This window comes from Gobio gobio (genome assembly GCF_949357685.1).
Source record: "Gobio gobio genome assembly, chromosome: 15".
In the NCBI taxonomy this organism is placed as follows: Eukaryota; Metazoa; Chordata; class Actinopteri; order Cypriniformes; family Gobionidae; genus Gobio; species Gobio gobio.
Genome location: NC_137108.1, coordinates 23,837,829 through 23,857,350, shown reverse-complemented (window position 1 = coordinate 23,857,350; position 19,522 = coordinate 23,837,829). Strand labels below are relative to the sequence as shown.

At 41.0% G+C, this 19,522-nt stretch overlaps 1 protein-coding gene across 1 annotated transcript in view; it reads right to left on the bottom strand.

The window, feature by feature from the left end:
* Nucleotides 1-19,522, bottom strand: part of ephb6 (eph receptor B6) — a 75,453-nt gene that overhangs the window by 42,065 nt on the left and 13,866 nt on the right. The window contains exons 2-3 of the mRNA XM_079836055.1: nt 3,004-3,068; nt 851-1,123 (exon numbers count right to left, since the gene is read on the bottom strand). Of these exons, the coding sequence (XP_079692181.1) occupies nt 851-1,123; nt 3,004-3,068 (338 nt within the window). The remainder of the gene's footprint in view (nt 1-850; nt 1,124-3,003; nt 3,069-19,522) is intronic.

Here is a 19,522-nt window from a genome sequence, read left to right as displayed (position 1 = left end):
TAACAAACATGACCAGATAATTGCACTTATAGAAGTTATACTTATACATCTCTTGAAACCACACTGCCAAGAAATGTCTAAAGATATATTGTCAAAAGATGTGATATACACATTGCTAAATGAACAATGTAAAAAAAACTAATTAGCATTTGATTTTACTTAAGCAAGATACACTTTAATATTTTACGTTAATGTATTTTTCATTGGAAGCCTGCAGGCATATGTCAGAGGTATTATGTAGTTTTTTTATGTAGTCTTTTCTAAGTGATTCATCTGGGGAAGTGTAGTTCATACAATATACAGTCATTCAAAGAGCACAAGGGTCTTATTTTCGTTGAAAATCCTCAGGCTCCATCATAACAAATGTTCCAAGTACATCTTAGTCAGTCAAACAAAACAGAATGGTACAAGACTGAATGCTGCCAAAATCCTTCATATGATGTCTGTGTGTGGGTGTAGGACAAGGTATCCAACAAACTGGCATTTGATAACAGGCATGTTAGTTTTTTTGATGCTATACTGTCCTGCAGAAAGGATAGAATCGGCAAGTAAGACTTAAGTTGTGCTAAAGACATGACCTCAAGATATCTCCTAGGCATAAAATGTAATTGTAATAATATATCACGATTTCTGAAACACCCAATGGTGCAACTTGGACACATCATCAGTGATATGAACAGTGATTTTACAACATTAATTAACTTTGTATTAGTATTTCATTAAACTGTGAGTATAATGTTATTATTGACCCATGTGCCATTGAGCTTAGAACAAATTTCTCAATCCTTTTTTAATCTCATTAAACTCGCTGGTTCGGGCCTTGAAAGTGAGTTAAACCCTCGTCACTCACCTCAGCTGCCCAGGTTCTCTCCAGCTCTCTCTGGGAGTCAGCCTGTTTGTAGTACAGTGTCAGTGTCTCCCTGCATGTCGGGGAGGGTGAGCGTAGACTGGCACAGTCACGAACCGAGAAACGCAGTGTCACAAAGATCCGTGGAGCTGACTGACGGTACAGGAAGGGTGTGGCCAACCAGTTGTCTTGGAGACGAGGGTTCTGATTGACATTGCAGACTTCAAAGGTACGCATGAGTCTCCCCTTGTCATCTAACACGCTCACCTCATCCCACTGAGAGGAGGAACAATATTGAAGAATAAAAATGAGCCTGAGGCATGAATACTCAACCACATTTTCAGTCACTTGAAAATATATAATGGGCTCCAGACGTCTGAGATCCCTTTTGAATTTTTTTAATGACATTTTTATAATGTTTTTTCAGTTTAAATTAAATTTTGTGTTAAATTACAATGTGGACTCTTATACTCATGGAGGCTGCATTTATGTAATCAAAAATGCAGTAAAACAGTAATATTGGGAATTTCTATTTTTCTATTTTAATAATTTAAAATGTAATTTATTCCTGTGATGACAAAGCATTTTCAGCATCATTACTCCATTACATCATGACTCCAGTCTTAAATTTATTTAATATAAAATTCTGTTAATTTAACTTTCTATTCATCAAAGAATCCTGAAAAAAAATGCAGTAAAACAGTAATATTGGGAATTTCTATTTTTCTATTTTAATAATTTAAAATGTAATTTATTCCTGTGATGACAAAGCATTTTCAGCATCATTACTCCATTACATCATGACTCCAGTCTTAAATTTATTTAATATAAAATTCTGTTAATTTAACTTTCTATTCATCAAAGAATCCTGAAAAAAAGTATCACCATTTCCACAAAAACATTAAGCAGCCCAACATTGACAATAATAGGAAATGTTTCTTGAGTTTCTTAAAATCATCATATTAGAATGATTTCTGAAGGATTAATGCTGAAAATTCAGCTTTGCATCACAGGAATACATTACATTTTAAAATATATTCAAATAGAAAACAATTATTACAATTTGTAGTTGTTTTATTGTATTTTTGATTAAAGAAATGCAGCCTAACAGCCTTCAACAACATAAAAAAAAAAAACAATGTTTCCAAATAGATCAGATCCGACAGATGTATATATTTACTTCAATATGGACTTAGATGTTTGGACCTCACTGTACTTAAAAATGATGTAAATAACAAAGAATATAAAAAATACAATGTTAGGAGAACTATTGTATGTATATGGAACTCAGAGATAATAAATCCACAGATATGTGAAAAAAAGCCTTTTTTGGTAAAATGACACCAATTATATCAGAAAAATGCCCTGCCCTTTCCTGCTTCTTGAGGTGATTTAAGCTGAAAATCCCAGGCAAACCTCAAATCTCTCCGGAAATACACAATACAGAAATCACAGACACACACACCCTCACTGACTCACAAAAAGGCGGCGAACAACTGCCACGCTGAGAAAGAGCAAGACAGAGGATGAAGAAAATAAATCAAACAGACAGAATGACTAAGAGGAGACGGAGAGAAACACAGCATCAAAAATCTTAACATGAAAGGGCTGCTGGAGGAATGAAAACATTCGTTTAGGGAACTAAAAAGGGAATGAAAGAAAGAAATTGGCTTCAACAGGAAGAAAAAAGATGGGGTGGACAGCTTGAGAGAACGAGAAGATCAGCGAAGGAGAGGGGGGGAAATTCAGAAAAGCACAGATGGATAGATTAACAAAGATATGTATGCAGACCAAGTGACAGACAGAAAGAGAGAGAGACAGAGAAACAGAGGTCTGGCAAGGGAAGCTGGGACAGGAAGTAGAGGACTGAGTTCAGTTCTTCTCAGTAGGTCAGAGTCTCTGCGCTGCCCAGGGCCACAGAGATATCACGGTTGAGATGACAGAAAATACACACAGAAGAGGATGAAGGAATTGAGGAAAGGAAGGTTAAATATGCTTCATCTCGTGTGTTTTCAGAAAGGCAGGGTTAAAACAAGAATTACAAAATCACAGGCCCACTAAAATAAACCACATAAAAGAAGAGGCCATCAATACGTCTCACACGCACACAATCGATCACCTTAGAATATTTTTCTAATCGAATGCATGAATCTTACCCCTGTGTCAGGATACGTTGTCCAGCCTAGCTCAGCGGTGGACTCTGTAGTGTCCAGCAGCATGACTGAGAGAGACAGTAGAGAGAGACAGACAGATGAACAGACAGTGACAGAGTTTATTAGTTGATTAAACTAATAGCAGGGTTAGTCACCATGAAATCAAATGACAATTCTTATTTTTTTTATGGAATATTGCAGTATTTATTATAAATGATTTATAATTGTCATAATTTTTTTTGCATTTCATGTGCCCATGTAATCTTTAAATCAAAATAACTCCCCCTCCCGCTTGACATATATAAGATATATTTCTATATAAGAATTCCCACAGCTGGTTAGGACCAAAACTGATTAACACTGAAAAGATACATAGATTAAAAAAAAAATGTAATGCCTGTATTATGCTTTTTTGAATATTACCTTTAATGATGTGTGTAAAATAGCTGTTTGTGACTGCAAAATTTTAAAGATCAAAGTGCACAACAAATAAAGTTATGGTCTCCTATAAGAAAGATTTGATTCTGAACGGCTAAAATGAGTCTTCAGCAATTCCAGTCTTTCTTCCTGTTAAATACATATGTAACAAAGTAACACATTTGCATTATGCCAGCCTATGGTCTTCATTGGCTGCCCGTGAACAATGCCTGATTTGAGCCGCCTTCAAACACTGTAGTTGTAGCTTGGAAGAGTTTGGTTTGTGTTGCTGACATGTCAAGAAGGCGTTTTTTTCAGCGCTGCAAATCCACTTTGCATGCACTTCCAATGGATGAGGACTCGCACTATCACTGTGTATCAAGCTCTGAAAACCTACGAAGCTGAAATTTAGATATGGTAATAGGCGTTTTGTTTCTGACATGCGCTGTAAGCAGTCGGCCAATCACAACAGACTGGGCCATCTGACCAATCAGAGCAAAGTAGGCTGGCGGCAGTGGTGGAGGAAGTACTGAATCTCAGTATTTAAGTAAAAGTACAAATACCCAGAGATATATTTACTTTAGTAAAAGGAGAAGTACCACATGAGTAAAAAGTACCTGATTTAAATTTACTTTAAGTATTAAAAGTAAAAGTACTTGCATAACAATTTATTCTCTTAATGTCTATATTCTAATAAAAAAAAAAAAACGAAATAAAAATAAAAACATTATGGGCTGTGGCATTTTAACTAAGTTAGTTTTGGGTTAATGTAATTGTGCTTACCATCTGTGGCCCAGTTTACATTCTGACTTACAATTCTGGTTATCGGGTGATCTGCAGATATAAATATCATTATTCTGAAGCAATATTCTCAATATAGTGTTCAGTGAACAGCTTAGACTTATTTAAATCTGCATATTTATGATATTTGTACCTTTTATAAAGGACATTTTTCCTCTAATCTGATTAAATATAGGATAAGCTTTCCTTTTATATTCTTACATTTTATCAATAGCCTACATTAAATTAGAATAAGACAATATAGGGCTGTTACCAATCAAATTAAATAATTTACACTGAAAATTACAACTTAATTAAATGATGTTATGAGATTGTTTTAAATATTTTTTGGAATACAAATAAGAAATGTTGGAAACAATGTTTTAACATGAAACTAAACTGCCAGTAGGTGGCAGCAGGTATTAAAGGTCCTGTTCTTCGTGATCCCATTTTTCAAACTTTAGTTAGTGTGTAATGTTGCTGTTAGAGCATAAATAATACCTGTAAAATTATAAAGCTCAAAGTTCAATGCCAGGCGAGATATTTTATTTAACAGAAGTTCCCTTTCAAAGCCTACAGCGAACGACCGGTTTGGACTACATCCTGGTACATCCTGCTTTAATTACGTCAGTAGAACAGTTTGTCGACTAACCTCCGCCCACAAGAATACGCGAAAAAGGAGGCGTGGTCTTGTTGCTCCCTCGTGGAGAAGAGGAAGTGTTGCGTTCGGTTCGGTTCGGTTCGGTTCAGTTCGGTTCGGTTGCGTTTGTCGCCATGTCGTTCATACGCTGTTATTTTCATCCCGGAGTCAAATCACCTTTGTTTGGCCTTCAGGGGCTGTAGTTTGAGCGCGTTCATCTCCCTGTTATGGTAAGAGGCGTGACCTTCCCGGGCAACGTGCCCTACGCTGCTGTCGAATCACAACACGGGAACCGCTGGCACAATCAGAACTCGTTACGTGTTTCTGAAGGATGGACTTCATAGAACGAGGAAATTCTCAGGCCGTTTTGAGGACAGTGAAAACAGCAGTATACAGATAAGTAAATTGTGTGAAAAATACTGTTTTTTTACACATGAAACATGAACACATGTTATATTGCACACTGTAAACACAATCAAAGCTTCAAAAAAACACGAAAAACGGGACCTTTAATGAGTGAATCATTGAGTCGATTCGTTCAAACGGCTGATTCGTTTAAGAATGAGGCAGGCCCTGTCCCAAATGGCACCCTAAACCCTCACGGTCTTCCTCTGACTCCGCACTTTCACGACGTAATGTCGCTTTGACTGCCGGGAAGAAGTCCGCTGCATAGCTCATACAAATGCGGGCTCGGCAGAAGTGCGCATCGAGGGCGCATATCGACCTCAAAGGGGGCGCTCGCGAGCACCCTTCTGAGACCTAAAATGACAACTGGGACACCCTGCGGTCTCGTGGACTTAACGGACATGTGCACGCAGCGGCCATTGTAAGTCCACAAGACAAAAAGAGCCATTTGGGACAGGGCCGCAGTCGTTTATGAACAGGTCATTGAATCTTAAGGCCAATTTATACTTCTGCGTCGAGTGCACGCAGAGGGTACGGCGTACCCTACGCATAGACGCGTTGGATACGCCGTACCCTACGCCGTAGCCTGACGCGCACCTCTCCAAAAATGTAACAACGCGTCAATTCTACGCGGACCGCAAGCTCTGTGATTGGTCTGCCAGAACCCTTCCCTCAGGTCAATAAATAAATAAAAAATCTGCGATAGGAGTGTGTGTGTGTGTGTGTCCAGAAATTGGATGATAGTTCCTTACGTCTGCTATAACACACTATTTTGCAGTCCAGCGATTCTTTATGGTAGTAAATAAATACATAGATCCGCTGAATATAGTTTATTTATTTTCTCATTAAAACCAAAGATGTTAATCAGTAATTGTATATCAAGAACAGGGACACATTAGGGTATATTTCGTGAATGAAGTCTCCGCAACAACAATCGCTTGCTGAGCCACCGCTGCTGAAAACAGCGGCCACGAGCTCCGCATGGTTTCACAAATGCATTCCAGCGCCAGATCGCCTAATTTAACTTTACTAATCAACTAGAGATGCTTAATTTGTATTAGATACAACAACTCAAGCTGCAAGAAAAGCCGCTCTCTCACTGCTGCTGATATTCCGACATGAATGTACAGATTCTACACATCAAGCTGCTTCTTCTTCGGCTGTTGTCTTGATTACACCAACATGCCCGAGGACACTGCCTTCTAGCGTCTGCATGTGGAATTGCACATTGACGCAGACAACAGCGCAGAAGTATAAATGCTCACGACGGCGTCGGCTACCCGCGTAGCCTACGGCGTACACTCGACGCAGAAGTATAAATGGGCCTTAAGATTCAACCGATTCATTCAAAACACTGAATCATTCAGTAACGCTCTGTTGCTGCTTTGTTTGGAACTATTTTCGCTGCTGAAATAGAACAAAAACAGTCAATATATTGCATCTAAAATGTAAGTAACTTTTTGTTAGTTAATTGTTTATGGAACTATCAGTGTCATATGAAATCAGTGACACATTTTCAATCGTGATGGCATTCAGTAAAACAGCACTCTTGGTCGTTTGATGTTTTTAACTGTATTATACAGTTTCAACAGCATAACCTTGTTACCGTCAGTTCATTACAAGAGGACAAGCGTTAATGTCGAGCCCTGAAACTGATCAGAAAATGTAACGAAACGTTGTAGAAATGTAGTAGAGTAGTAAGTATAATAATTGCTGGAAAATGTAACTGTCACAGATGCATCAGCGTCAGACCTCTACACTCCGCCCATCCGCTCCGCTTCACCCGAGTTCTGATTCATCGCACCTGTGTTCATCACCTGTCCCTAATTCCCCATCACTGCACTTCCTGTTATAAGCACCTTCAGTTCCTACAGTCATTGTCAGGTCTCGTCGATACTACATCGCCATACTGACTCACTCACTCGATCCTTACCTTCAGAAGACTTACCTGTGTTCCTTCATCCGACGATCCTTCCTCAACCAGCCTGCCTTCTTCAGATCACCAGCCTTGAACTTTCACCATCCCGACTTCCATCCTGCATCAGATAAGAGACTCATTCAGAACACTTCATCAGTTACCGCTCCAGTTTATCTCATCACTTCTTCCTGTCTGCCGTGACCATTATATGTTTTGTGTTAAATAAATATCCTTTCAACTTACCTGTTTGTGTCATTCAGCAACCCTGACAGAAGACCTGACCAAACATGCACGAACCATCTGGTCACGGCGACGGAGAAGCTTCCACGCCGATCTTCACCACTGGATCCTCACCTGTCACTTCATCACCCGCCATCAATTCTTCTTCGTCTGCCTCTGTCAGTCCCATGGCCCGGCCAGCGCCCTTCTCTGGCGAGGAGGGGGAGTGCAGCGGATTTCTCCTGCAGTGCGAGCTGTTCATGGAGATGAACGCATCACAATTCGCCTCCGAGAGATCTAAGGTAGCTTTCTTCATTTCCCTTCTCACTGGAAGAGCATTGCTTTGGGCACAATCGCTTTGGGAAGCGAAAGGAGCTGTGACTGAGACTCTGAACAACTTTATTAGTCACTTCCGGGTTGTATTTTCTCCAGTCGCTAATGCTTTATCAGTTCATGATCAATTATTTCATCTACGACAAGGCAAGTCATCTGTTTCTTCATATGCCCTTCAGTTTCGAACCCTAGCAGCCTCTAGTGGATGGAATGAGCCGGCTTTAATCACCGCCTACCGGCAAGGGTTAGATCATGAGATCCGGTTACAACTCACCATTCATGATGATGCCATTGGTTTGGAAAGTCTCATTCAGCGTTCCATCAGAGTGGACCAACGCCGCACTGCCTGTCTGCTCGCTCAACCTGCACTGCCTCCTCCTCGTCCTTCCACCACAGTCAACCCTCTAACACCAGAACCCATGGACCTCAGTTCTGCACATTTATCAGCAGTTGAATGCCAGAGACGTATCTCTAACAACCTGTGTCTATACTGTGGATCCGCTGGCCACCTGCTAGTCTCTTGTCCAGTTCGTCCCCCACGACCGGCGGTGAGTACAGTACATCTTCCATCACCCATTTCTCAACTGAAATACACTACTGTTCAGATCTCACATCGTCAGCACTCTCTTCCAGCACAAGCGCTAATCGACTCTGGGTCCGCTGGTAACTTTATCTCCCGTTCCACTCTTCAAAAGCTACAAGTCCACCATGAATCCATCCCGCAGTCTCTTCAAGTGCATTCCATCCTCGGCAGACCGCTCGGTCATGGGAGGATAAGTCACCGCAGCCCCTCTGTAACAATGAAAGTTGGTTGTCTTCATCAAGAGGAATTGTCTTTTCTGGTGTTGGAGGGTTCTACGGCAGATATCATCCTGGGACGCCCGTGGTTGGAACTTCATTCTCCAGATATCAACTGGTCTACGGGAGAGGTTCGTCAATGGGGAAGTAACTGCTTTTCACGCTGTTTATCTCAGGTTAAAAGGGTGTCTCACCATCACTCATTACCCGTCCAAAAGATTTCCATGTGTACTACCTCCATTGAAAGCCCAGCTATTAACGACCATCATGAGATTCCTCACAGTTACCGGGCGTTCCAGGATGTCTTCGATAAGCAGCTGGCCACGAAACTTCCACCACATCGGCCATGGGACTGTGCGATTGACCTACTGCCTGGGGCGGTCCTACCACGTGGTAAAATCTACCCACTGTCCATCCCAGAACAGAAGGCCATGGAGGAGTACATCGAGGAGGCACTTCACCAAGGATACATCCGACCTTCTACTTCCCCTGCTGCTTCAAGCTTCTTTTTCGTCGGTAAGAAGGACGGAGGCTTGCGCCCCTGTATAGATTACCGGACCCTCAATAATTCCACCGTCAAGTATAGGTATCCTCTTCCTCTGGTCCCAGCCGCCTTGGAACAGCTTCGTGGTGCAAAGGTATTCACTAAACTTGATCTCCGTAGTGCTTATAATTTAATTAGAATTAGAAAGGGAGATGAGTGGAAGACCGGATTCATCACTCCTGCAGGCCACTATGAGTACCGCGTCATGCCCTTCGGGCTGTCCAATGCTCCAGCGGTCTTCCAGGGGTTTATGAATGAGATATTTAAAGATTATCTGAACCAGTTCGTTATAATCTACATCGATGATGTCCTTATATATTCTACCAGCCTGTCTGAGCACCGCCTTCATGTCAAGTCAGTTCTCCAACGTCTTCGGGATCATCAGCTGTATCTAAAACTTGAGAAATGTGAGTTCCATCAAGAAACCCTCCACTTCCTAGGGTATGTGATCACTCCTCAGGGAGTCACCATGGACCAGAGGAAGGTGGATGCCGTTGCCAACTGGCCATTACCCATCACCATCAAAGAGCTGCAACGATTCCTGGGCTTCGCAAACTTCTACCGTAGATTCATTCAAGGTTACAGTCAAATCAGTGCTCCTATCACCTCACTCCTGAAAAAAGGGGCCAAGTCTCTGTCCTGGACCTCTGAAGCCACCCAAGCGTTTGATGTGTTGAAGCAATCATTCAGTTCCGCTCCTACCCTTGTGCATCCCAATCCAGATCTTCCTTTCACCGTCGAAGTGGATGCGTCCAACACTGGGGTAGGAGCGATCCTCTCTCAACAGCAGGGGAAGCCTCCTCGACTCCATCCATGTGCCTTCTTCTCCAAGAAGATGTCCCCGGCGGAGCAGAATTATGATATCGGCAACCGGGAACTGCTGGCTATCAAGCTAGCTCTGGAGGAATGGAGACACTGGCTGGAGGGAGCGAAACATCCCTTTATAGTCATCACAGACCACCGAAATCTGGAATACCTTCGAGAGGCCAAAAGACTCAACACTCGTCAAGCTCGCTGGTCCCTTTTCTTTACAAGATTCAACTTCAAGGTAACATACCGTCCAGGGGACAAAAATGTCAAGGCTGATTCACTATCTCGTATACATCAACCCGATACCTTCACTCCAGAACCAGAACCTGTCCTCCCTCCAGCCTTGATTGTTAGTCCCATCCAGTGGGGTATAGATGACCATATAGCCGACGCCACCCGAACCGAACCTGCTCCGCCGGGAGGGCCAGTGGGACGGACTTATGTTCCCACGCGTCTACGTCCGTCCCTCATGGACTCGGTCCATACTTCGCTGGGCTCTGGACACCCAGGCAGTCAACAGACCCTCTCGCTCCTTCAACGTCGGTACTGGTGGCCCAGTATGAGCCAGGATGTGTCCCAGTACGTTAAGGGCTGCTCAGTCTGTGCCATGGCCAAGGTCCCTCGTCGGCTCCCAGAAGGTAAATTAGTACCCTTGCCTATTCCAACCAGGCCGTGGTCCCATCTGGGGATAGACTTTGTTACCGATCTCCCTTCTTCTCAATCTCAAACATGTATTCTGGTGGTTGTTGACCGTTTCTCGAAGGCCTGTAAACTCATCCCTATGCCAGGTCTACCCACTGCCTTCGAAACGGCAGAAGCATTATTTAACCAAGTCTTTTGTCACTTTGGGTTACCAGAAGATATCGTCTCCGATCGCGGACCTCAGTTTATATCCAGGGTATGGAGAGCCTTCTTCAACCTTCTGGGAGTCACAGTCAGCTTGACGTCAGGATACCATCCCCAGTCCAATGGCCAGACTGAGCGGAAGATACAAGAGGTCGGACGGTATCTTCGATCCTACTGCCATGACCATCAAGACTGTTGGAGCAGGTATCTACCCTGGGCCGAGTATGCACAGAATTCCCTTCAACAGTCTACTACTGGTCTCACGCCGTTTCAGTGCATACTCGGCTTCCAGCCGCCCCTGTTTCCCTGGTCAGGTGAGCCTTCAGATGTTCCAGCAGTCCATCATTGGTTCCAGGAGAGCGAGAGGGTCTGGGACTCAGCTCATGTTCATCTCCAAAGGGCTGTTCGGAGACACAAGAGTCAGGCCGACGCTAGAAGATCTGCGACTCCGAGGTATCAACCAGGGCAAAAGGTCTGGCTCTCCACCCGGGACATCCGTCTCCGTCAGCCCTGTCGTAAGCTGAGTCCCCGATATATAGGTCCATTCGCAATACAGAGGCAGATCAACGACGTCACCTACCGGTTATCACTCCCTGCACACTACCGCATCTCACCTTCATTTCATGTCTCCCTGCTCAAACCCTATACTGATCCTTTGTTTCCTCACTCCTCAGAGCCTGGCGCTGATGAGGTACCTCCTCCTCCCGTGGACCCCGCTGACGAGAACATCTACCAGGTCCAGGGCATTCTCGATTCCCGACGACGGGGCAATCAACTGGAGTACCTCGTGGACTGGGAGGGTTTTGGACCTGAGGAGAGATGCTGGGTTCATCGTGATGACATACTAGACCCTATGCTCCTACAGGACTTTCACTCATCTCATCCCAATCGTCCGGCGCCGAGAGGTCGAGGTCGGCCCCGTCGTCGGGTCTTTCGGCCCTCAGGAGCTGGCCGTGGAGGAGGGGGTACTGTCACAGATGCATCAGCGTCAGACCTCTACACTCCGCCCATCCGCTCCGCTTCACCCGAGTTCTGATTCATCGCACCTGTGTTCATCACCTGTCCCTAATTCCCCATCACTGCACTTCCTGTTATAAGCACCTTCAGTTCCTACAGTCATTGTCAGGTCTCGTCGATACTACATCGCCATACTGACTCACTCACTCGATCCTTACCTTCAGAAGACTTACCTGTGTTCCTTCATCCGACGATCCTTCCTCAACCAGCCTGCCTTCTTCAGATCACCAGCCTTGAACTTTCACCATCCCGACTTCCATCCTGCATCAGATAAGAGACTCATTCAGAACACTTCATCAGTTACCGCTCCAGTTTATCTCATCACTTCTTCCTGTCTGCCGTGACCATTATATGTTTTGTGTTAAATAAATATCCTTTCAACTTACCTGTTTGTGTCATTCAGCAACCCTGACAGTAACGAAGTAAAAGTAAAAAGTATGCACTATTGATTCTACTTAAGTAAATTACAGATACGTGAAAAATTTACTTCAGTAAAGTAACAAAGTATTTGTCCTTCGTTACATTCCACCACTGGCATGCGGTAAGGAGGGGTTTAGAGAGACCGAATCTTCAAACGAACCGACTATTCAGGCCTGTTTACACCTGGTTACTTTATGCATTTTTACTGATCAGATAGCTATCTGATTTATCAAAACAATTTAATTTACACTTGGTCACATATACAGTATGCATCTCCGCAAAACGGATATAAATCCGATTTTCAATTCCCGTGCTATATGCAGATTTAATGGAGTTCACGTCACAGAAAACAACAGATATGAGATGCATTTCTTCAGCTAGTTTCAAAATCAAAGACCCCAATAGGAGAGAGCACTGGTAAGATCATTTAGTTTCTTTACTTTTAATGAAGATGATTGTGTGTTGAGCATCTGCGTCTTTCTGTTTTATTTGTGATAGTTTGTGCGTTGGCTTGATGAAGAGATACTCAGCTGCTCATCTGTGGTGATGCATGTTGCAGTAGAGCTGTCATATCTGGCTATATATCTGTCATATAGCCTATACGAAGTTCTCACATGTTTATTTTTTAGCATTTTTGGGAGGAGTACAATTTACATATGTTCAACAACCAGATGCAAGACTTGTTCAGTTTTGACAGGAATGCAGTCAATTTAAGCAATTGGATTTAATTCCGTCTCGAATGCATTTCGGAGGGCATTTACACCGGGTCTTTTCACGATCTGATCTTTCTGATCAGAGAAAACGCACCAGGTGTAAACAGGCCCTTTGAGAAATTAGATGATGTATATATGAGAAAATCTATTTTAGGAGACCTCCAAAACAAAATTAGAAAACTTTAATATAGCATAGTAGGGGTACTTTAAATAAAAAAGAAGCATTTTGCTTTGTGTCAGCAGGAAAATACAAAACCGTCACCAGGAATGCTTTGCTAAAATGTGCACGACACTGGAATGCGTCTGTCAACATCCTATATGACAATTGAGCCACGGGCAAAACTTATGTCAAAATTCGTAATACAACAAAGGTTGATATGACAGGAATAGGGCATCTAAGCTGTCCTTTTCCATCATCTCATGCTTGCTCTGACATTCATCTAATGAACTATTTATCACAGACAAAGAGAGAGAGAGAGAGAGAGAGAGAGAGAGAGAGAGAGAGAGAGAGAGAGAGAGAGAGAGAGAGAGAGAGAGAGTGAAAAAAGGAATAAAAGAAGCAAGTGAATTCTTATCTGGAATCAATCGTACTGTTTACAAATGAATTATTTCTGAAATGTTTCATGTTTATTTAATAGCACATATTTTTCCAGATGAGGGGCGGCTGAGCTCCGGCTCATCTGGGGCAGCGTGAAATGGGCCAAACCGTCGTGTAAAGACCCTAAAGTCTCTTAAATTGAACAAACCAAACTGAGCAAACACAAAACAAGCGGAGTCATATAAAACACATTCACAGAAGGCTTAAACCTCACACAAACACACACACAGCTGGCACATATACTGAGGATAAGAGTGTTTTTAATTCAGCCTCCCCTCCTCCCTCCTCTATCTGCCCTTAAAACCACGAAACTGATATTATTCAGTGGCTTACACTTAATCCACCCTTCCATCTCTCTCTCTCTCTCTCTTGCTTGTGCATAAACAGATTTTTTTTTAGATTATGTTCACAGATGGGGACCCCACAAATCTCTCTGCCAATCTATCATTTCCCTCCTGTCTGTCTGTCTCTCTCTATTTGGTTCTTATCCATCGCTTCTCTTCCTCCTGAAGACAGTGATGGCTTGGAGTGTGCAAGGCTGGGATTTGGGAGAGCTTTAAGGGCTTTTTTCTTTAGTACACAGTGAACATGTAAAGAGGGCACTTCTATAACAGTGTGTTTGGAAATGTTGTGCTTTTAAAGGATTATGTATTCCTTAGTATTAAACATTAGTACTGGGACAGTGTGAAACAGAAGTTGCGATAGTGTTATCTTCCCTATTGTGGAATATATCTGTGAATTTTTTTTTTTTTAAATAATGATAAATCGGATAAATCATTTATAATAAATAGTGCAATGTTCCATTAAACAATGAAGAATCGTCAATTTGGATTTTTATGGTGACTTTAACAATAATCACTATTGTCAAAAAGGATTTATGTTAATAAACTAGGACCCTCTTTATATTAAGTGGCCTTAACTACTATGTACTAACATTTAAATTAATAATTTAATACAAGGCACTTATTGTACATACATGTTTTTACATTGTTCTTACATTTGAAAAATCACCTGCATGTAATTACATCTGTAATTTATTTCTGAAGTTACATTTATAATTACACTGTTGACACTTCCCTTACACCTAACCCTACCCTTAAACTTACCCATACCACCACACCTGTCCATAACCTTACCCGTATCACCTCAATATCAGCAAAAGTGTTTTGCAATACAATAGGAACACAATAAGTACATTGTACTCATTTTTTTGATGTAAGTACATCGTAGTTAAGGCCACCTATATAAAGTGGGACCATAAACTATACAAATTTGTAAGGTTAAAAAAATATTTTCCAATATTTTTCCTGAATGCAATCTTCCTAAAAGCAGTTGAAATTCATGCTGACGCGGCATGTTTATAGTTTTAGTGACTCTTGACCACTTAGCGGATAAGTAGCAGTCAGTATGTTGCTCTCAGGCATTTCATGAATCCTTTCAAAGACATTTAATGAATGTTGCAGAACAATTTAATTATTTTAACTGACTTAGTTTGGTGTTTGCAATTAGCCAGTCATTTGTGTCAAGTGAGAGAATACCCACAAGGAAACTTCCCCACTTAGTGTAACAATGGACATGATGTTGTTCTTAAAGATTTTTAATCAGAGACAAGCAGGGGGAAAAAACAATGCTAAATGAAGTTAATGAAATGTAACTCTCTGTATAATTGTGCATAGTTAGGATAGCAAAACAAATGTAACCTTTAAAAGGGAGGAAAAATCCTTCCTATACTGTTAAAAGATTAGGGTCAGTAAGATTTTTTTTAAAGAAACGAATGCAAAAAAAGTATTCAAGTTTTCAACTTTCTTAATAATAATAAGAAATGTTTCCTAGGCACCAAATCAAGAATGATTTCTGAAGGATCATTGTGACACTGAAGACTGGAGTAATGATGCTGAAAATTCTGTTAATAAAACATATTAACATATACTGTATTTCACACTTAAAAACGTTTTTAGTGAATTTTTGATCAAATAAATGTAGCCTTGATGAGCAGAGACTCCTATTAAAACATCCTACCAAACTTATGAATGGTACTTTACTGTTGACGGCAAATACCTTTTTTTAAAGGGTAAATAACACACAGTTTCTGCCAAGCTCATGTTAATCTTGAGTACCTATAGAGTAGTATTTCATCCTTCATATCTCCAAAGAGTCTTTAGTTTTAGCAGTTTTACAAAAGACAGATATGCTTTATCGATTGTTTCAGAAAACAGCCGAACTCGTGGAGGTGTGCAGTGGGTGAAGATAAAGAGTCACGAGTGCAGACACACACACACACACACAAAAACACACACACGTCTCTCCACAGGGAGTTAATTATTTTGACCTCATTATACACAGAATGATTTATAATGCAAATTATTTTTATATGTGCCTTAAATACAATGGACTGTTTTAACATCTGTAAAATGAAATAGTGCATACTGCTGTGGATTGATATGCGGACATTTACTTTGAAATATTGTTAACTGTTTGTTAATTGTTGTGGGGACTGAATGTGATTATTTAACAGGCAACTTCAACATTATCAAACCAGTTATAAATGTTTTGCAACTGAAATCAGGGTCCAATACAACTATGGCTTCTAAAGGTACTTTAAGGCTTTTTTATATTATTAGCAGGTCTAAAGTGCTAAAATGATCTAAATCTGTGTCCAGAAACTTCAAATTGTCATTTACAGATGGCCTCTCCATCTGTTAGTGTGGAATGAACAGAGGGATGATTATGGGTCAGGGCTGTCACTGAAATTCACAGGGAAATTCACTGGGACAAAATTTTGATATGCCCATGTCCAGTCTATACCACAGAGGTCCTAAAAATGCCCCCCTTTCCACAGGGTCTGCAGCAGCACTCCAACATTTAAAAGAGTGACAGTGAGTCTTGTCATTCTTCTTCACTGACAACATCTTTTACATTAATTATTTAGGTTAAAATTAATTTTTATGGATACAGGAAAGAGTATGATATAAATTCTTGCAATGTGACAAATTCAGTGCTGTAAAGTATTTGAGTAAATGTAATTAGTCTTCAAGTATCTTTTTTGCGACTTTGTAGTTTTACTGAGTATCAAAGATAATAGCTACTTTCTACTTGATTACATTTTTGAATACGTATGTACTCTTTACTCCTATGCATTTGTGATGAGTACATTTAGCATTGCTCCTAACTTTTTCTGCAGCAGTTTATTTCTGCTACAAAAGTGATATCGCCATCTACAGGGCATTGAAGGCACTATATCGTGTGTGTTTTCACACTACAAGCGACAAAGCAACACAGTCCCATTCATTTCAGTGGCCAATGGTCCAAAACTTTTATTCCAATTCAAAAACAAGAGTAAACAGCGCTCCCATTCTCCGTCTTCATCAGTTTACGATCTGTTTAACATCCCAGTCTAATACGTTATTAGATAGAACTGTTATACAAAGAAAGTATACAGTATTATGAAAAGTAAGCGTTGTTGTTGCTCATTGTCGCTAGCTGAGCAGAAATCATGTTTCGTTTGGTAGTGTTGGAATTTCTCCTTAGCGTAAAGGTTGAGAGGTCCATCTATCACTATTTTCCATGTTTGTAGAAATAGTTTGTGGAGTTAAAATATATCGGCAAACTGTGGTGTACACACTTTTTAAAAAATGGCGAGTGCAGGTGTTTTGCGTGTGTACTGCCAATCAGCCAAAATACACTTACGTATGACACTAGTATTTCCTATTGTGCTGGGTTAGACCCTACTCTGAAGTAGGAGCTAATTTTAGTTCCCCCAAAAGGCATTCCTAGAGCCAAAATCGTTCCCAGTTACTGTTCCTGTGAAAACACGCCAAAAAGCAGGTACTTCCACCATTAGTTCTAGGAACTATGAAAAGGTTTCTCCAGTGCAAAAGCCCCTAAAGAGTACCTGAAATCCATACTTTAATCCATACCATAAGTAAAAGTACAAATTCCTTACAGTGAAAATGACTCCATTATGAGTTACTAAATCACCAATTCCATTGGAGTAATGATTTTAACAGTACTCAAGTATTTTACTCGTACTGAATGTAGGCTCAAATATGCACTAGTCCTCAACACCTAAAAGACACGCTAGTTCACTACTTAAGCTTTGTGTTCGGTTGTGTTACTAAAAAAAAAAACATTTATCTACCATATTTTGCTGTATACATTTACTGTAGGGTACAACAGATTTAAAAATGGATAAATGGCTATCAACAGGGTCGCTGAAAAGAACAAATGTAGATGTTTCTTTGTCTACAAGTAAATAAATCTTCAGTAATGTCTGTCATCAAAAAAACTTAAAATAAAGGCTAAACGAAGAAAATACAGTAGTGACTACCTAGCGCTAGTCTTCACATGTGTGGGAGCGGCGAACAAGCAGCTATAGTGCTCTTTGTTGCTGAATAGAAGCTTTACACTATTTAGCTTATTTTAGATTTACTTTACACTTTTTTAGCTTTACACATTATTTTACAAAACTTTCTTTTTTCCAACCTGACATCCAGTGCTTTGTAAATGCTAAACAACCTTTCCATCAGGTGAGTCACTAAGATTTGAGTTTATAAGGTCTTGTCTCATACAGTGGTTCTCAACCCTGCTCCGGAAGGACCCAACACTGCACATTTTCTGTGTCTCCCTAATCAAACACACCTGATTCAACTCATCAGCTCATTAGAAGAAACTCCAGGTTTGGCAACGTCGCCCATCCCTATTCCAGGACCTGAAATCGGTGTGTCAGAAAGAGGAGACTTTGAAAATGTGCAGTGTTGGCGTGACTCCAGGACCGGGGTTGATAAACACTGGTCTAATAGTTATGTGCCAGAGTCTTTTGAGGCTTAGTCAGGCCCAGTTCCACTGGGGTATACAGAGGGTGCCAAGCACCCTCAAATGAAATCAAGAGCACCCTTAGTTGAAGCTGTAATCATAGGATATTGGCAAAACAGATTTGGCAAACGCTCCAGTGCGTATTTGTGTTTGCGCTCTGGAGAACGTCAAATGTTCAACATATCTGTTGATTTCTTAAACGCAATGGCCAATCAGAGGTATTTAAGGTACTCAAAACACCAAAGCTTTTGTTCAGTGGTGAATTATGTAAGCTTGCGAATCAATTCATTTGAAAAAAGTGTACACAATGTCAAGATATTTATTTCGTATAGTGTGGACAGCTTCATTGATTAACGGTCACGTACACGGATGCGGAATTCACTCTCGAAATTGCAATGGTTGACATAGTGACCATAGCAATGGATGGAAGTCAAGGGACAAAAGTCTGATATATGTGCATTAAGGCTAGAGCACCCAATGGAACTGGGCCTGGGCTCAGCAACCCATTATCTGCATTTTCTGTTCATTGCCAGTTTATTCAATAAAGACAGTGCCAACAATCTCCGTTTCTAAGTCCTCATTAATGTGACACAAATAGTCTGGTCCGTTAAAATTCTTGCAGTGGGTCGCTGAAACTTATGTGTTTGGTTGTGTGGGCTAGGAGATGGAAAAGGTTGGGAACCACTGGTCTACAGACACTCAAGTCTCAGTTAAGCTCAAAAAGGGTATAGGTAAACCAATATCCTTCAAAAAGATCTCTTCAATATAACAGATACATAAAATAATGTTGAGTAAAATTAACTAGTCAAAGCTTGCTTGCCTCATCACAGGACGCAGCCGCAGCCACATCCTCATCTCACATATGAAACTACCTGTTGATGCACTCAAATTCATGTAAAATAGCTTGTTAACTAGTTTGGGTGAGTAAGGGCAAAACGCACAAATATTGTACCTTCAGTGCCCTGTGGATGGAAGTGATGGCAGAAATTAAGCTTTTTGAAACTTTGGTTGGATCCAAAAACCTAGGCAGCTGACTTGTTGCCTCGCTGCCTTGTCAGGCAATGACTTGTAAGGCAGCGTATAAGCACACAAATGTGCTTCCCTCTGAGGAAGCATAACAGTTTAACGATCTACAGCGAAATAAAGCAAGCTTTGGTGAGAACTGAACAAATATTTAATTACCACATTAGAAATGACATCAGAAGTGGAAAACTTTGGTCAAAAACTTATATTTACACACAAACTGACCAGC